Raw genomic sequence first — 18,267 nt, forward strand, 5'->3', positions numbered from 1 at the left:
CTCCCTTTCTCTGGGAGAAGATAAAGAATAAACAGTGGAACGTGTCTATATAGTAGGTCACAAAGTCAAAGTGCTCTTGAGGAAAATAAAGCAGAGAGAGGGGATGGGAGCTGGGGATGGGGAGGTGGGGATGCTGTTTTCAACAAAGTGGTCAGGGAAGGCCTCTCGGAAAGGTGAGATTTGAGCGAAGAGCTGAAGGAGGAGAGGAAGGAGCCGCGTGGGTACCTGGGGGCAGCATCTCCGGTGAAGGGACGGCCGGTGCCAACGTGGGAGGGTGGCCTGGTGGCGTGGAGGCCAGCGGGGCTGCGGTGGAGTGGGCGAGGGCGGGGGGTGGGGGGTGGGAGACGAGGGTGGGGAGGTGACAGGGCAGCGGGTGTGGGGTGGGCCACCGGGAGGACGATGGCTTTTATTCCGAGCGAGATGGAGCCACAGGAGGGCTCGAGCGGAGGAGGGACACGATCTGACTGACGCGGGTGTCCACCATCCCTTTGGCTGCGTGTGGGGAACAGACGGTGGGGCGGGGACAGGAGCAGCGGGGGGACCAGGCAGGAGGCCAGAGGCCAAGCGGACAGGACCAGGGTGGGGGCCTCACAGGTGGGAAGAGGGGACAAATTCTAGACAGATTTTAAAGATGAAGCCGACAGAGACCGGCCTGGTGGCACAGTGGTTAAGTGCGCACGTTCCGCTTCAGGGGCCCAGGTTTCACCAGTTTGGATCCCAGGTGCAGACATGGCACCGCTTGCCAAGCCATGCTGTGGCAGGTGTCCCACATATAAAGTAGAGGAAGATGGGCACAGATGTTAGCTCAGGGCCAGTCTTCCTCAGCAAAAAGAGGAGGACTGGCAGTAGTTAGCTCAGGGCTAATCTTCCTCAAAAAAAAAAAAAAAAAAAGATGAAGCCGACAGAATTTGCCAGTTCCCTGGATGTGGGACGTGAGAAAAAGAGATGTCGAGGACCACACCAACGCTCCCAACCTCCTCTAACCCCAAGGCAACCCCACAAAGGACAATCGCGCTTTTGTTACAGAGGAAGAAACAGAGGTTCAGAGAGGGCCAGTGGCTCCCCATCACACAGGAAGCGGCAGAGCTGAGAGAGGAGCCCGGTTTCTGTCCGGCTCCAGCACCCGCCGGCCTTTGCCCTCCAAGGACCCCACCGCCCAGGTTTGTTCACAGCCCCGTCCAGCCTGGCACAGGACATGCCGGGCTCGCACGGCGCCAGCTCCGTCTTTGGCCGCAGCACACGATGCATGACTTCCTGGCTGGTGACATCCCGGGCTTGATTCAGTCTCCAGGTCATTCCTTCATTCCTTGTCACCGTGTTGGGTAACTGTTGTGTTTCCCGGCCTGCCGTGAGCACCCACAGAGCCTGCCCGGGGCTGATTCCTCGCTGTCCCTGGTGTCGCCCGGCCAGAGCCTGGCACGTGCAACAAGTAGTCATTAAGCATCCGTCTCGGGCTGGAGCCAGGCCTGGGCACCGCCCTCCTGGGCTGATAGTCGGTCCAGTGGGGGAGCCAGTCCTGCCCCTAGACGGTGCCGGCCCAGAAGGGGCACCGGGAGGATGTGGGGGAAGCCTGGGCCCCAACCCAGCGCCAGAAGGGGTCTGGGAGGGCTCCATGGAGGTGGCAGACGGTGGATGAACAAGACGGCCTTGGTCTCCATCCTCACGCCGGCCCAGGGGGCACACTGACAATGAGCACGTTAACAAATCAATCCCGAGAGGATGGCAGGAGGCTGAGAGCTGGGAGTGAAGTGACAGAGGATGAGACGGAGGGCGGCTGGGGTCATTTCAGCTGGGGCCGGCAGGAAAGGCTGAGACCCGAGGCCGAGGAGGTACCAGCCCTGGGGAGCGGGGGAGAGGGCACAGGCCCCACAGGGGGAAAGCTGGTGTGTTCGAGGAACTGCAAGGAGCCGTGTGCCTTGGGTGGGGTGGGGGTGGGAACAGACGTGAGGAGCGGAAACTGCGCAGCACGATGGGGGCCTAGAGGCGAGGTCAGCCTCAGAGCTGCGACCTCACGGGCTTCCCCTGGGGAGCCCTCAGCCCTGGGGCCAGAGCCCCAGCCTTTGCCTAGGAGTCCAGGAGTCAGGTCATGGCCGCCACCAGCTCAGAGCCCTCCTGGGTCTCCACGTCACTCAGGATGAAGGGCAAGTCCTCCCCGTGGCCCACGAGGTCCCACACCATCCGCCCCCCGTCACCTCTCTGCCCTCATCCCGCTCCGCCTCTCACTCTCTCTGCTCCTGCTGCACGGGCCTCCTCATCAGCATCTGACTGGGCAGGTGTGTTTCTGTCTCAGGGCCTTTGCACGGGCTGTTCCTCTGCCTGGACCCCTCGGCCCATGTGGCTCCTCCCTCAGATCAAATGGCATCCTCTCCGTGAGGTCTCCCTGCCCATCCTCGTGAAAAGTGCAGCTGCCCCCTGGTTCTCCATCCCTCTTCCTTGCTGTTTCTGCGCGCAGATCACTATTTACGTTGTTATACATTTTATTGATTTATTGTGGTTGCTCTCTGATACTCTGGTTGGAACGTCAGCGCCACAAGGTCGGGGATCTCCGTCTTGTTCATGGCTGTCTCCCCGGTACCGAGCACAGGGCCTGGCACACAGTAGGTGCGCAATAAATAATCTTCGAGCCAATGAAAGGCGGAAGGCAGAGAGCGAGCTGGGAGGAGGAAAGGAAGGGGATAAGGGAAGAAAACGGCAGGTCTGGGAGCTCCTGAGGCCGGGCAGCCACCCCAGCTGGGAGGCAGGAGTGTTAAGACTTCCCCGCTTCCAGGATAAGTCCGTGCCGAGCTGGGAAACTGAGGCACAAAGCTGGGACACTGGTTAGCACTCCTTAGGCCACTGGAGCCAGGCCTTGGGGTGGCACTGGGGGCTGGCCTAGGAGGAGAAAGTCACCGATGCCATCTGCTGGAGAGCGGTGTCGTGACGGCCGGGCCCACCCGAGACGCGCGGCTGGTGACGCCCCTGCCCCGGCAGCCGGAGGGGAGGCTGCCGGCAGCATCCCCAGCAGATGTGTGGAGTCCATGGAGCCACGGCAGAACCTTCTTTATTCCCGAGGCCCCACGGGCATCCCGCCCAGGAGCACCGCGTGGGAGGGCGGCACCGGGCCACCCCAGACCTGCCCGGTGTCACTGTGCCTGCACCTTGTCCTCCCGGCACAGCCAGCCGGGACCCCCGCCTCTCCGGACACAGCTCCTTCAGGGCTGCCTCCACCCCACATGGGGCCTGCGGAGGGCAGAGGAGTCGAGGCCCGCCCCGACTTGCCACCCAGGCCCCAGCAGTGTCCGGTCACCCCAGCCAAGGTGGCGAGGCCCACGGTTCCTGATAAGAGCTGCGCCCATCCCTACAGGTACATCATCCGGCCAAGCAAAGGTCTCACCACCCAGATGTCATCCACGATCTTCCCGTCCTGCAAGGGACAAACACAGAGGCGGTAGGGAAGGCTGGAAACCCAGACTCTGGGGCTAGGTGGCCTGGGTTCAAATCCCAGCTCGGCCTCTGATGTGCTGTGTAACCTTGGGCAAATTGCTAGACCTCTCTGAGCCTTAGTTTTCCTCATCCGAAAAGTGGGGATGATAGTAATAGGACCTACATCCTAGACATTGTGGGAATTAAATGAGATATTTGGAAAGGGCTTAAAAGGGAGCCAAGCACATGGCAAAGACTGGGTCACTCTCCATGTGGCCTTAAGCTTGTGATGGGACTCTGAGCCTGCCTTCCATGTTCTGCAAACCGGGAAGAACTGAAGGAGATCGTACACACACAAGCCTGCCCCTGCTGCATGCACCACTCCATTAATGCTGGTTATTTATAAGAAAAAGAACACAGTTCTTTAGGGTCCGATCCCTGCTCTGCCACCCTCTGCCTGTATGACCCTGGGAAAATTACTTCCCCTCTCTGAGCCTCAGTTCTCTCATCTGTAAAACGGAAAGAAAATCTGCCCCATGGGATTGTCATGGGGATCAAAGAGCTACTGAGTATAAAGCATCTTGCCCAGGGTCTGGGACACAACAGATGCTCAGTAAATCATAGTTACTGTCATCATTTTAAAATTACCAAAGGCCAAAATAAAGAAGGTGAGCCTTGATTATTTGGGTCCACAGAACCTCGAGCCACCCCTACCGCATACACATCACATTGTTTCCTTCTATCTGCCACCACCTGCGTTTTTCTTCTGCTTCATGTTGCCAAACACCTATAAAATCTGCCACGTTTTAGAGACTGTTCTAAGTGCTTTATATATAATAAGCCATTCAACTGCCACTTGATCCTGTGAGGTAGAAACTATTAACGTCCCCATTTCACAGATGGGAAAACTGTGGCTCAGAGAGGTTGAGTAAGTTGCTCAAGGTCATCCAGCTGGTAAGCCGCAGAGGCAGGATCGGAACCCAGGATTCTGGCTCCAGAGCCCATGTTTGTAACCAGAATGCGCTGGGCCTGGTGACTCGGGCGGGTGACGGGGCCCCTCACTGACCTGGTCGTCGGACACCTGCTGGAGGTGGATGTGGGTCCCGTTGAGGATGTGGAGACGCGTGTACCCGTACTCTTTCACACGCAAGGCGCTCCAAGGCCGGGGGAAGAGGCTGAAGGGGGTGAGCCGCTCCTCACAGCCCTGCCGGGGAGAGTCACTCAGACACACGGCCAGCAGGGGCAGGGGCAGGACCCACGGGGGAGCAGAAGCGACCCGCCAGGCCAGGACCCGCCGCCTCCACTGAAGAGAAAGTCAGTTACGGCTTGAACTCCAGAATACTCACAATCCAGCGTTTTGACCCCACCAAGCTTCCTGTGCCCCGGGCCTTTGACTTCTAGAAAAGGGCACGGCTGTACCAGACTGTCCGTAAAAGCCCTGAGCTGGAAGCCCCCCGAATGCCCATCAGTGGGGTCGGGTAAATCAATCCTAGCGTAGGCAGCACGCTATACAGCAAGCAGGGAGACACAGAGAGACAGCAATCCACAGGACAGAAGACACCGGTGGGTGTCTATGCTGCTGCACAGCGGACCCTCCAAGAAAGCTTTTTACAATCACCCACGCCTGGCAGGAGAGAGAGGGCTCATCCTGGCGGCAGAAAGCCAGGCGACGTAAGCAGAGAGGCCAAGGGAGCCGGGAAATCAGCATTTTGCAGCCGCCACTGTAATGATGGACTGAAGCAAGAGTCGTCAACGGATGGGACAGCTCGTGGTGAAGGTTCGAGGAGAAGGACACTTGCATAGTCTCAAAGCATCTCTCCAGGGGACACTTGTTACTTCAAAGGAGAAGGGAGTAACCCAGGATGGAGAGGCCGGCAGACGCCACCCTGTAAGGGACCAACGTGGACATCCTCAGGAATGAGACGGACCCGCACCACATGACACGACGGGAAGCCGAGGGTTACAGGGGTTCAGAGAGCCCGTGGGCCTGCTGGTCAGAGGCCCTGAGAAGAACACAGCCTCACTTCCGTGTGTTCTCACCAAAGATGAGCAACTTCAACCTAATCACGAGCAGACCTCAGACAAACCCAAACTGAGAGATACTCTTCAAAACGACTTTGCTGGACCCCTCAAAGTTTTCGAGGTCATGAAAAATGAAGAAAGAGTGGGGAAAGGTCTCTGACTCGAGGAAGCTGAAGAGACAAGACCTCGAAATAGAGTGTGTGATCTGAGACGAGCCTGGGCCGGGATGGAAAAGTTCTTTGATTTGATGTAAAGGACACGAATGGGACACCCGGCTGAACCTGAATGAACCTGCAGGTTAGATAACACTAGATGGTTAGTGTTAACTACTTGAATTCGATTCTTAAACTGTCGTGATTTTTGCAACTTTTCCATAAGTCTAAAATAATCTTAAAATTTAAAATTAAAGAAAAAAACCTGAATCTGGCCTGGCCCACTGGTGTACTGGTTAAGTTCATGCACTCTGCTTCAGCAGCCCAGGGTCCGCAAGTTCAGATCCCGGGCACAGACCTACACCACTCATCAGCCAGGCTGCGGTGGTAACCCACACACAAAATAGAGGAAGACTGGCACAGATGTTAGCTCAGGACCAATCTTCCTCACCAAAAAAAAAAAAAAAAAAAAAGAGAGAGAGAGAGAGAGAGAAAGGAAAAAAAACAAATCTGTGCTGAAGAAGTTCAGACTAGCCATCCGCTATGGGCCTGAGAAGCCATCTGGTACTGATGACAGTCTATTTCCTGCCGTGGGTGGTGGCTTCACAAGGGCACGCAATGCCAGGGCCCAGCCCTCAGAGATTCTGGGGTGTGTTCCAGGGAGAGCCCAGGTGTTGGAGTTTTAAAACCTCCCCAGGTGATTCTAACAGGCACCAAAGTTGAGAATCGCTAGGGTCAGAAGCACGATCCGAGTTCTTTTTTAAAAGTGGATGATACAGTAACACAGCTCTCTGGAGCCAGTTCCTCGTTTGTGTACGCAGACAACGTTCTCAAATGCCCCCAGAGCCGTCCCAGCGGAAGCCCGCTCTCCTTGCAGAAGTGACTGAAGCCAAGGCCGCAGCAGGGAGCACAACAGGGTGATCCCAGAGCGCCTCGTGGCGCCCCGAAAAGTGAGGCGCTCACAAAATGACAGGGACACATCGAAGGGATGCAAGGGCCAAAGCCGCAGCAATCTGAGAGGCCACATAAACAACAGTACTGGATTACAGCCCAGAGAACAAAATCGCTGCCCATGCGGCCATCCTGGTATAAATCAATGACTAACTAACCAAATAAATGGGGCAGAAGGGACGACCCCCCCGCCCCCCGCAGGACGATTCTAATGAGTAAATCTAGGAGGAACGAGGGAAATAGAAAGCCCCCATTCCAGCCCCACAGTCACCACTGTCGCGGGCAAGACCCGCTGCAGAATCAAAAATGAGCAGGCAGAAGCTTGAGGGGAAATAGGACATTTGCATGATCGAAAAGTATCTCCCCCAAGATATTTATCAACTATATAGAGAAATATGATAATTGTGTCGGAGGAACCCAGCAGACACCTCTGTAATAGGTGATTCAGAGAAACATCCAGAGACACATCAACGTCACGCACCCCTGACGCCCTGAGTAGGGTGCCCAGAGAGGGACACCACTGCAGCTATTGTCTTGCCCTAAATGCATAACCCGAAGGTCAGCGTGGGAAAACTCGAGGCAAACCCAGATTGAGGGGTATTCTATAAAGCAGTTGGCCTGGAGTCTTCAGAAGTCTGAAGGAGGAAGGACAAGGAGTGACTGAGGAGGTGCCACGGGTCGGAGGGGATCGAGCAGAAACAAAACTCAACACGATGCCGGAACCCGAGCAGAGAGCGGTCCTTAGCGAGAAGGCTGGTGGCGCGTCAATAAAGGCTGGAGTTCAGTTGCCAGTGTCATCATCATCGGCCGTCTGCCCCAGGACCCATCCCGGGGACCTGGGCAAGCCCCCGACCCCTGCCACGTGTCAAACCTGAGATTCTGAACGAGTATCTCACGGTCTGAGACTCTGTTTCCGCATCTGTACAATGGGCTCATTACTAGGGGACCTAAGCTTTAGGGTCGAGAGTCAGGGGGAGCAACTGTCTAAGGCAGGCGGCTCCCAGGCTGGTACCAGTTCAGCCCCAGTAAATAGCAAGAGGAGAGAAGCTGGAGGCCCCTTCCCGCCCTGCTCACGGCAGATCCTGTGATGATGTGGACGGGGCCTCGAGGGTTGGTGTAGGGCTTCTCTTGGCTCCCGTTAAATACCTGGAGAAGGGACAAGGGCGAGGGGGGGCGTCACACCAGGCCACGCCCTCGGTTCTGACCGGGGGTCCACGGACACCAGCCAGCAGGCCCTCCGCCCGCCCTGAGCCTCACCTGGTAGTTGTAAATCGGCCACAGCCGCTCGTACGAGTGCTCGTGAGCCCACAGCTGCAGGTCGACCCCTGAGACAGAGCAAGTGGGGGTCAGGCCCCTGAATCCAGGAGAGATGGGGGTGGACCTGGGGCTGGGGCGTGCCCCCCGGGCCACTCACCGTATTTGTAGAAAAGATCCTCCAGCCCGTAGAACCGGCCGCGGAGGCCCTTGCGAACCTGGGCAGGGCGAGCAAGGGGGGGCGGGGTGACTCGGGCCGGCCCCTCACGTGGCTGTCAGCACCCCGCCCCCCCCCCCCCCCCAGGGCCGGGGTCCTCACCTTGCTCTCGTGCCACGTGCAGTCATCCAAATCAGCGTTGGAGCAGTACATCGGCCGGTGGCCCATGGTGATGATCCACGGCCGGGCCGCCCGGTTCTGGTTGGCCTTCTAGAGAGGAGGGCCCAGAGTGAGGGGCAGGGTGGAGGGAAGGGGAGGGGAGGCGGGTCCAAGAGACGGAAGGGGCCCTCCACCCAGGTTACCTGGAGGTCGCTCTCCAGCCAGTGAAACTGTTTTTCTACCAGGTGGCGGCCGTAATGGAGGAAGAAATAGACCTCGGTGGAGAAGGAGATGATGTGGGCGGGGCCCAGATCCCAGCTGGAGGGGTCAAAGGGCAGGGGTCAGAGATGAGGTCTCCTCTGCATCTCCCATCCTTCAGGGGAGGGAGGCCGGGCCTCCAGGTCCCCCAGATTACCTGTACCACAGGCCTTCGCTGTCCCCCGGCATATTGAAGCGAGCCTTGTAGTTAGAGAAGTTGCTGGATAAAAGGAAGGAAAAGGTCAGGGGAGGGTCTGGGTGCCTGGGTCCCACCCCCGCCTCCCCACTGCCTGGCAGAGTCCGACTCCCGGCCCTCCCCTCCCCTCCCCTCCTCTCACTGTCATGCATGAGCTGCTGCAGCATGAGGGAGTAAGGCAGGACACTGAGCAGGACACGTCTGTCCTCACGGGCCTGGCTCCCGCCCACCCTGAAGCCCTCAGCCCTCACTAGCGTTCCTCGTGATTCCCGGGGCACGTCATATACGGCAGGCTGGCGGCCACGGGTTCGATGAGCCGCATGAACCTGTCCCCAATGCGGGCGTTGTCCTGATCCATGTTGTAGGCAAAGTCTCCTGGGGGGCGGGGGGCAGGGAGACAGTGAGGACCCAGACCCGGCTCTGCTCTCACCAGATTTGAGAGACCCGGTGGCTCAGGTGTGCGCTGTGCCAGCCCCGGCTCCTGATCTGTCCCGGTTCTCTGATCCCTACCTCACATCCACCATGTGTGCACTTGGAACGGTCTCCTGAACCTCTGGTCCCCGAGACCCCCGCAGGACCATGCTGGGCTCCTGTGCTCTCATCACACCAGCCCCCACCTCCCCCGCCACCTTGTCCCCTCCCAGAGCAGGACCACGTTAAGACTGACAGGTCTGGTACTGGTTTTGTACCAGGCACAGTTCCAAATGCTCTCCATGCTTGACCGCCTGAATCTTTAAAACACCCTTCTGAGCTGGATGCGATTACTGTCTCCATTTCAGATGGGGAAACTGAAGCTCAGAGAGGGTGAGTGCTTGCTCAAGGTCACAGAGCCCGTCAGTGAAGATCTAGGAGTCAAACTCTGGGAGTCCGATTCCAGAGTCAGCTTAATCCCCAGCCCCCCTCTGGCTCCCTGTGCACTCAGACCGTGACAGTCATGATACCAACTGACACTTGGGGAGCACGGACGGCATGCCAGGCAATGTCAACCTGCAGATCATCATAGCAGTCTTGTGAATTCAGAACTAGTCTTAGCTCCGATAATAATCATATAGAAAGCCCACGCCCATCGCTCCAGGGGTCGCAGTTAGGATTTTAACCAGAGCGGGCTGGTTAACCACAGACACCGTCTCCACGGCCAGTCTCAGCCCCCGTCCCTCCAGAACCACGCCAGCCCCAGCCCCATCCCCTCCACGGTCTTAGTGTTGCCGCCCCCCCAGCCCCCTCCCATCCCTCCAGGCGCACCCTTGCCGATGCCTCACCCACATGGAGAACAGCATCGTACATGCCCTGCTGGGTGTCCCTGCGCAGACGGGGTAGGGCCTTTGGGTTGTCAGCCCCCAGGTCCCCATACACAGCCAGACGGGGGCTCCAGTGAGGCCCATTCTTTAGGGCCCTGAAGCGGAACCGACGGCTCCAGCCCTGAGCGCTGCCACAGCGGTAAACTGAGGGAGAAGGAAACGGCTGTGGTCGGCTGGGGGCCCCTCAGGATGTCTCCTCCACCCTCGTCCATCTTCAGTGGGCTGGGGGAGGAGGTGGGAATCGAGTGGGTCTGACCCATGCTCCCTCTGTCCACCTCGCCCCTGGGCCCCAGTGCCTTCCGTTCTCCTCCCGGGGTCTCCTACAATAGGCTTGCAGATAAGCAGAGGCCTTACCAGCCCAGCCTGAGCCACCTGCAGGTGGGAGCTTCCTGCCCATATGCTGCTCCTCTTCCCGCTCCCCCCTTGACACCACCTCAGCCCCGGACCCTGCTCACCATACTGGACCCCGGGCAGCAGCCCCCGCAGCGTCACTCGGTGTATGTAGAGCTTCCGCCGGAGAATGCCCCCGTCCACAAAGGGGCTGAAGGTGCCCTGGGCCCGGAGGGGCAGGGGCCCCGAGGGCTGCAGCCCGAACTGCACTTCAGAGGGCGTGGGGACCCATGTGGTCCAGGTGACAGTCATGGAGCCCGGCTCATCTGGGGAGACAGGAACACAGGGGGCCGGGCAGTGAGGGCTGGGCAGGGCAGGGCAGGGAGGGATGTGCAGGGACAGGGAGGGGCTCTTGAACATGGAGGAGCTAAGGATGCAGGTTCTGGAGCTTCCCAAGTTCAACCCAGCTCTGCCATTTCCAAGCTGTGCTTTCCTTGGGCAAGTTGCTTCACCTCTCTGAGCCTCAGTTTCCTCATCTGTAAAACGGAGTAATAATATCTACCCCATGGGGTCCTTATGAGGCTTAGATGAATAAACTACTTGAGACAGCGCCTAGTACAGTGAAGGTTATATGAGTGAATGAGTATTATTATGAATTCATGATTTACCGTGCACAGGCCCTGTGCCGAACATTTTACAGGCATACTGTTTATGGGTTGTAAACTCAGGTGTCCAGAGGCCAGCTAGAGCATATAAACGGGGACAAGGGCCGGCTGTAAGGAGTAAGGCAGCAAGAAGTTGTGGAGTGTGTGCAGACGGCAGACCCTGCCCTATCTAAACAGGACAGCCAGCACTCAGCCCCGGTGACAGCTGCCATGCAGGAGGCGGGCCCAGTGCCACCAAATCTGTCAATTTCTAAGGTAACATTTTCCACCATGGTTTTTATGTCCCAGGAGCACATATAGATATACAAATCCAGACTTTTAAGCAATAGCTCCAAATTTGTAAATGTGAGCAACAAAATCAAAGTTTTAAAAATCCCACGTGGGCTTGTGTAATGTGAAGAGCATGACTGCTTCCTCCAGCAGCGTGAGGATGCAGGTGCACACAGTTACCCATTGCAGCGCTGTTTGTAACTGCAAAATATCGAAAACAATCGAAATGCATAGGAGAGTGACCGAGTAAGTTATATAGCATCTGTACAATGGAGCACCATACAGCTGTGACAAAGAAAGAGGACAAGCTCTAGGAACTGGTAGAGAACGATGTCCGGGACGTACAGGTAAATAGAAAAGGCAAGGACACAAGAGCATCCAGAGTCAGCTGCTCTTCATTAAGAGGATATAAGAAAATATCCCGGCATCACTCATTCGCACAAAAGAAACGCAAGCAGGATACACCAGAAACTAAAGAGATGGATTACTGACATGCCGTGGACGGGAAAGGAGTAGAAAAGAGGGAATGGGGATGGAGCAGCAGGAATTAGGAGGGAGAGCACCGCTCTGAGTCTTTTCTGTATAAATCTGACTCTTAGAACTATGGTCGTATTTCATATTTCCTTCACACACCCCCAAAAATAAACTAACAAGCAAAACCACCCAGGATATGGGAGAAGCCACTGTGGAATAGAAACACTAACAAATGAATGTCACTGTATCAAAAGATGAATAATGTAACACACTGAAGGGGTGAGGGAGAAAAGTAACCGCGGGGAAGCCGAATCTCGACTCAGCATGGCTGTACAGGAATACCATCTCTAGAAAGTGTCCCTCGCAGGGAGACGACAGACAGTTCTGACGCTGCTTTATGCCTCTGCGAGCACTGAACAAATAAGTAAGTACATTGTAGACTGTGCGAGCTAGGTTTCTCAATGTTGGAGAAAGAAGCTACAAATAAGGAAAGAAGAAGGTCAAAATAAACCCTTGCTGTTGGACTGAAATTGGAGATATCATTATGACCTCGTGGTATTTCATATGTATGCACGCAGACGCAGAAATAGAGATGTGTGCATATGTGTGTCAACACACACACGCATATTGCTAAGCTCTGGTTGTGAGCAGACCTAGAAGCAATGACACCTCAGTAGCCATGAGCGCAGCTAGAGGTCAGATCTTGTTGTCTAAACACCCATTCTCCTGTGAAAGGAACCAGGGCTCCTGGAAGGAGTGGTTGATTCCAGACACGGGGCAAGAGATACACAAGAGGAGCCTGGGGTAATTTGTGGTGCCAGAAAGTGCAGAAGTGCTCAAAAAAAGGATAGGGGTTTGTTGGAACAACAAGAAGCCAGTCTGAATGAATTCCAAAAGATCAAATCTGGGATGATTTGAGCCATAAAATACATAACAATTGTATCGGATTTTAACCCATGGAATAAAAGAAATATCCGTGAGTCCGTAGCGATATAAATAAATAATTGAACAAATAAATAAGTGGAAGGGGGAGGGACAGCCCTTCCTTACAGTAAAATTTTCGATCAGACGGAGAGAGGGAATTACAAACTTACAAAATTACAATTAGGCAAACACCACGCTAATAATTGTTGCAGACGAGATCCACCAATGGATGCTAAAATTGGTGGGCAAAAGTTTCAGGAGAAACATGATTTGCATAGTCTCAAGGAGTCTCCCCCAAGGTATTTACTAACTGCAAAGGAAAGAATAATGACTTTACAGTGGGGAAACCCAGGAGGCACCGTTTGAACCAAGCAACGAAGGTCAACATCACCAGTAACAGCAACAAGCCACGTCAGCATCGGAAACTCCATACCACGCACTGAGGAGGAAACAACAGCGCATCTGCGACAGTCTGGCCGGAAAAATATGTAACTTAATTCCAATCATGAGAAAAAGTCAGACAAACCCAAAAGGAGGGATAGCCTACGAAATAACCATTCAGTCCTCAAAAATGTCAAGATCATGAAAGAGAAGGAAAGCCTGAGAACCTGGCCGATTGGAGGAGACGGAGGAGACACGAGCAGTAAACGCAAGACTGGATCCTGGAACAGAAAAAGGACATTATGGAAAACTGGTGCAATTCAGGTGAAGTCTGTAGGTTGGCTCAGAGCATTGCACCAACGTTAATCTCCTCGTTTCAGTACTTGGACCAGGGCCACATAAGATGCTAACGCGAGGGGAAACAGGGGGAGGGGGGACGTGAGAATTTTGTCATATTTTTGCAAATTTTCTGTTAAATCTAAAATTAGGACAAAATTTAACGTTTTGAAAACAAATATCATGGGCTCTTGAGCCAGCCTGCCTGGGTTCAGATTCCAGACTGTGGGACCTGGGGTCAGACTCTTCTTCACTAGGGGCCTCAGTTTACTCTTTTCATAAAATGGGAGGAGCAATAGTGCTGACAGCTGAGGGTCCAATATGGTTTAAGTGGGTCATCCATCTGAAACACTTAGTAAGAGCATATTTGCTAATATTACTGTGTAGGCCAAACAAGGGGCAGCTGTGACACAGTGGATTTTCACAGCAGCACCAAGAGGTGGTTTTGGTGTTTTGTTTTTTTTTTTTTTTTGGTGAGGAAGATTTGCCCTGAGCTAACATCTGTGCCAATCTTCCTCTACTTTGTATGTGGGGCACCACCACAGCATGGCTTGATGAGCAGTGTGTAGGTCCACGCCAGGGACCCTAACATAAGAACCCCAGGCCCCCAAAGCAGAGTGTGGGAACTTAACCACTACGACACCTGGCTGGCTCAGGGCCAATCTTCCTCACCAAAAAAGAAAAGAAAGGAAAAGGAATGGCCACAATTACCTGAAACTCCTATTAAAATCCTCCTCCTTGTTTCAACCACACGTCTGTGTGAGACCAAACTTTCTTCACACACATCATCCAAAGCAACAAATCAAAACAGATGGAAGCAGAGCAGATGTGCTGAGAAGCCGGCTGTCTCCTATTCAGCCAGACATTCGAGACTTAAAAAGATGTAAATCCATGCCACTCTTCTTACTGAATTCCTTTTCTTCTGTAAAGTATAATTATTTTTCATGAAAAATGTCATTTTCTTTAATACAGAATGAGTTCCTTATTGTTCATTTTAAATGACAGTATTTTTAAAGGCCTCAGTCTTAATTTCTAACACGGCAAATATTGATGGATGGAACTCACAGAAACAAAAGCCCGTGGAGGCTCTCGATAATTTTCCGCAGCACAAAAGGGTCCCGAGACAAAAAAACGTGTTAGAACCAACTGCTACACACCAAGCTCCGTTTTGCCACTTCACGGGTAATGTCTCATTTACTCCTCAGCAGGTCACACTAACATTACCCCATTGTCCAGACGAGGAGGATGGGGCCAGAGAGGTTAAGCCACTTGCCCAAGGTCACACAGCAGGGAAGTAGCAAAGCAGGGATTCAAGCCCAGGAAGCCTGGGTGCAGGGGGTCCAGAGTCTGAGGTCTCACCCCCGCAGTGCACCACGCCTTCTTGATCCAGGATCAGGAGGCCGCCTTGTGGGGCTACAATGAGCAGCGACACATGAGCAAGGGCAACAGCAGCCCCCTCTGGAGAGTGCTTACCATGGGCTGGGCACCGGAATCATTTCCCACACAGCCAGACGCACCGCTGCCTATCATCCCCATTTAACAGAGGTGGCCAGCTGAGGCCCAGGAAGAACAAGGCACCGGCCTAGGGCCCCAAGGCCATGGGGGGTGGGGGGCGGATTCCTGAGACCCCGGCCAACTGGGCCTCGCTGGGAAACAGCCCAGCAGGGGTCACAGACACTTACCTAGGTAGGACAGGTGGACTTGCTCGGGGGCAGCGCTGGGAGCCTTCGGGGTACCCTGGATTCCCAGGGAGCAGAAGAGGAGCAGACAGCAGCAGGACCAGCAGGGACGAAGGACGTGCATGGTAAGGGGATGGCGGGGGCAGAGAGGGGAAGGGGAGGGGTCCGGAGAAGGTCAGATTCCCTCAGGAGCAGCAGGAGCAGCAGGAGCGGCTGGGAGGATGGGGAATGCAGGGGGATCAGGCAGTGCCACGAGGCGGGATAGCAGGGAGGTCTTCGAGGGGCTGGTTATGCGGATGCTGGAGAGAAAAATCTGACGATCACCACGGAGCGGCAGATGCCGTCTGAGGCTCACTGGGCGCTCAGCGCTCTGCAGAGATGAATTCACAGGAGCCTCCCAGCATTCCTGTGTGCGGTGGCCGATGTGATCATCACCCCAAATCACCCATGAGGAAAATGAGCAACCCAGTGATTCAGCCGCACAGCTGGCATGTGATGGAGCCAGGATTGGTACCCAGGGGTCCCAACTCCAGAGTCCTTGCTCTTAACGATGCTCACTCGCAGTGAAAGAGGTTTGGGAGTGGGGAGGGGGGAGTTGGGGGGGGGGGGGCTCCGTGTACAAACTTGCCTTTAGCAACCCCAGCATTCCATTCTGCTCTTAGTAACCCCCGTTTCTTCTGCCTTTTTCCCTAGATCCCCAGCATTCCATTCTGCCCTCAGAGACCTCATCACTGTACTCCATCCTCCAGATTTCCATTTGGTCTTAGTGACTCCAGTCCCCAGAATTCCATCCTACCTGGAGAGGCCCTCTCTCCCCTTCGCCCCCCGTCCCCTCCCCAGGATCCCATCCTGCCTTTAGTAAGTCCAACCCCGCCCCAATCTCCACCTGTCTCCCCCAGCCCTGCACCTGCATACCATTCCCCTTCTCCCTGGCCCTTCCCGCCCGCTCCAGCTCCCCGAGGACCTGCCGGGGAGCAGAGCCGGGCCGGGATCGTCAGCCCGGAGGTCGGGAGCTGGGGCGGGGGGCGCCCTCCCGGTCCCCGGCTCACCCTCGGGGGCGCCACCTGCCCGCGCGCATCTCCGGCCACCGCTGCGGCGGCGGTATTTATGAGCTTGCAGGTGCCAGGCATCCTGCCGCCCACAGCCGTCCCAGCCCCGGAAGAGCCTGCCTTCTCCAGGTGACGGGCTCCCCAGACAGCCGGGGCCCCGGGTCCCACAGGTCCGGCCGGTCTTGGCAGCCCCACGCGCCCCCCCCCCCCCCCACCCCCAGGGCGGAGCCTGAGCAGGGGGACCCAGGAAGGTCGGTGCGCCGCCGCCGCCGCCATCTCCAAGCTGGCCACCAGGTGAGCGCCTGGACAGGTGAGTCTGCGCTCGTCCCCCAGGCGCCCCACCCCGCAGCTGCGAAGCCCCCAGGCCACGGACGCCGGCCCCCAGGGATCCCACGGTACCCAGGTGTGCTGGCGCCAGCGCCCGCGACTCGGGGAATCCCCCGTCTCTTCCCGCCAAGCCGGCTGCATCTGCCTCGCCAGTCCTTCCGCCTTCTTCTGTCTCCAAGCTTAGCCCACCGCGTCCTCCCCTGACTCCCGGGCACGCTGTAAACAAAATCAAAATCCACGGCTGCCAGTGCCGCTTCTGAGCTGTGCGCCGTAGGCGGGTCACTTGACCTCGCTGGGCCTCGGTTTTTTCACCTGCCAAAAGAAGGTGGTAATAGTACGAACCTATGGGCCGTTGTGAGGATTAAACAAGTTGATGCAGGAAATGTCGTGCTGAGAACACAGCCTGGCCAGAGTGAGGGCTGGGTAAGTATCAGCTGTTATTTTGTTTGTTATTAATGCCCGAGCTCCAGAAATGGCCCTGGGGTCTAGGTGGGAGCAAGTGAGAAGTTCCCCTGGAACCCTCATGAGCTGTTTGAAGGTGGTGAGTGGCTTGCCACAAAATGTGCTGGGGGCTTCCCGGAGCAGCAGGAAAAGTCTGCAGGTCCAGATTTTCAGTTGTTCCCCCTTCCTGTCTGCAAAGAAAGTGACTCGCTGACTTGACTTTGTAAATTCGAAGGACAGCGGTGTCTGCAGGCTCGGGACACTGATTCAGAGACAGATCCTGAGGGTGAGGGGGTTCAAGAGGGGTCTTGCAGTGTTTGGACTTTTCCCCACATTCCCGAGTCTCTGTCACAGCTTAAAATGTAATAGAAAGCAACGCTCTTAGCCATACTCAAATGCCTTCCAGACCGCCCCACCCTCACCCACCAGCATCGATTGTAACGTCTCCTTAGTTTTAGTTTTTCTGGTGATCTTCCAGAATCTGAGGTTCTTAACCGTTTTTATGCTAAAGATACCTATGGGAGGCTGGTGAAGCCCATCTCAAAATCCTATTTTAACATGCGTAAAATAAATACACAGGATTACGAAGGAACCAATGCTATTGAATTATAGATATACAAATTTGTGTGTGTATGTGTGAGAAAGATTGGCCCTGAGCTAACATCTGTGCCGGTCTTCCTCCATTTTGTATGTGGGTCGCCGCCTCAGTGTGGCTGGCAGTGGTGTACGTCCACGCCCGGGATCCGAACCTGCGAACCCGGGCTGCCAAAGTGGAGCACGCTGAACTTAACCACTATGCCACTGGGCTGGCCCCACAGATATTTTTCGTTTTGAAGGATAATTGACATACGACATCCTATTAGTTTCAGGTGTGCATCATAGTGATTTGATATTTATGTACATTACAAAATGATTGCCACAATGTCTCCGGTTACCATCTGTCACCATACGAAGTTATTACAGTATTAGTGACTATATTCCCTATGCTGTACATTACATCCTTGTGACTCAGTAATTTTGTAACTGGAAGTTTGTATACAAATATTTTTAAAACAAATATGTGATACGGTAATATATGTGCTTCTTTATTAATGCGTTAAACTCCAAGATCTAGTGGCAGGTCCAAAAATTACGGTAACTGAGAAGTCGGGGTGAACGGATAGCAGAGGTCTGAGAGTCCGCAAGGACCGCTGTGGGATCTGAAACCAGCTGCAATTTCTCCTGGCAAAGCTGGAAACCTGCTCACGGTCCTGTGGTGTGTTGCCCCCACTGCGTCATGGCCGAAGGACATGCCGAATTTCAATTACAGAAGCAATTCTTAAACTTTACCATCTTAAAAATTATTCAGGACCCCAAAGAGCTTTTGTACATGTGGGTTATATCTATTAATATCTATCATGTAAGGAAATAAAGCTGGAAAGCTTTGACAATGCAAGAATACACACACGTACGTTCCACGAGCCGTCAGGGCGATGACGCCATCCCCTGGCAGGTAGACCTGGGAAAGTGAAAAGGACAAACACAGCTTAGTATTGTTATGAA

General features: G+C 55.0%; 1 protein-coding gene across 5 annotated transcripts; it reads right to left on the reverse strand.

Moving 5' to 3' along the window:
* Nucleotides 1-878: 878 nt before the first annotated feature.
* Nucleotides 879-16,469, reverse strand: ACP7 (acid phosphatase 7, tartrate resistant (putative)). Of its 5 annotated transcripts, XR_006891680.1 has the most exons (14): nucleotides 15,958-16,157; nucleotides 14,912-15,207; nucleotides 10,305-10,505; nucleotides 9,811-9,993; nucleotides 8,803-8,926; nucleotides 8,513-8,575; nucleotides 8,301-8,415; nucleotides 8,101-8,208; nucleotides 7,942-7,999; nucleotides 7,785-7,852; nucleotides 7,602-7,673; nucleotides 4,469-4,606; nucleotides 2,224-3,403; nucleotides 879-1,737 (listed from the first exon to the last, which is right to left on the reverse strand). XR_006891680.1 is itself a non-coding variant. In XM_046683645.1 (13 exons), exons 2-13 carry the CDS (start codon nucleotides 15,030-15,032, stop codon nucleotides 3,338-3,340), a joined length of 1,317 nt encoding a protein of 438 aa, XP_046539601.1. In that variant the 5' UTR covers nucleotides 15,033-15,207; nucleotides 16,357-16,469; the 3' UTR covers nucleotides 879-3,337. The 5 variants fall into 5 exon arrangements, 4 of the variants coding, with proteins under 4 accessions (XP_046539601.1, XP_046539600.1, XP_046539602.1 ...); XM_046683645.1 differs by lacking the exon at nucleotides 15,958-16,157 and adding an exon at nucleotides 16,357-16,469 and having other exon boundaries at nucleotides 879-3,403; XM_046683644.1 differs by having other exon boundaries at nucleotides 879-3,403.
* Between the last annotated feature and the right edge of the window lie 1,798 nt (nucleotides 16,470-18,267).

Source organism: Equus quagga, chromosome 13 (genome assembly GCF_021613505.1).
Source record: "Equus quagga isolate Etosha38 chromosome 13, UCLA_HA_Equagga_1.0, whole genome shotgun sequence".
NCBI lineage: Eukaryota > Metazoa > Chordata > Mammalia > Perissodactyla > Equidae > Equus > Equus quagga.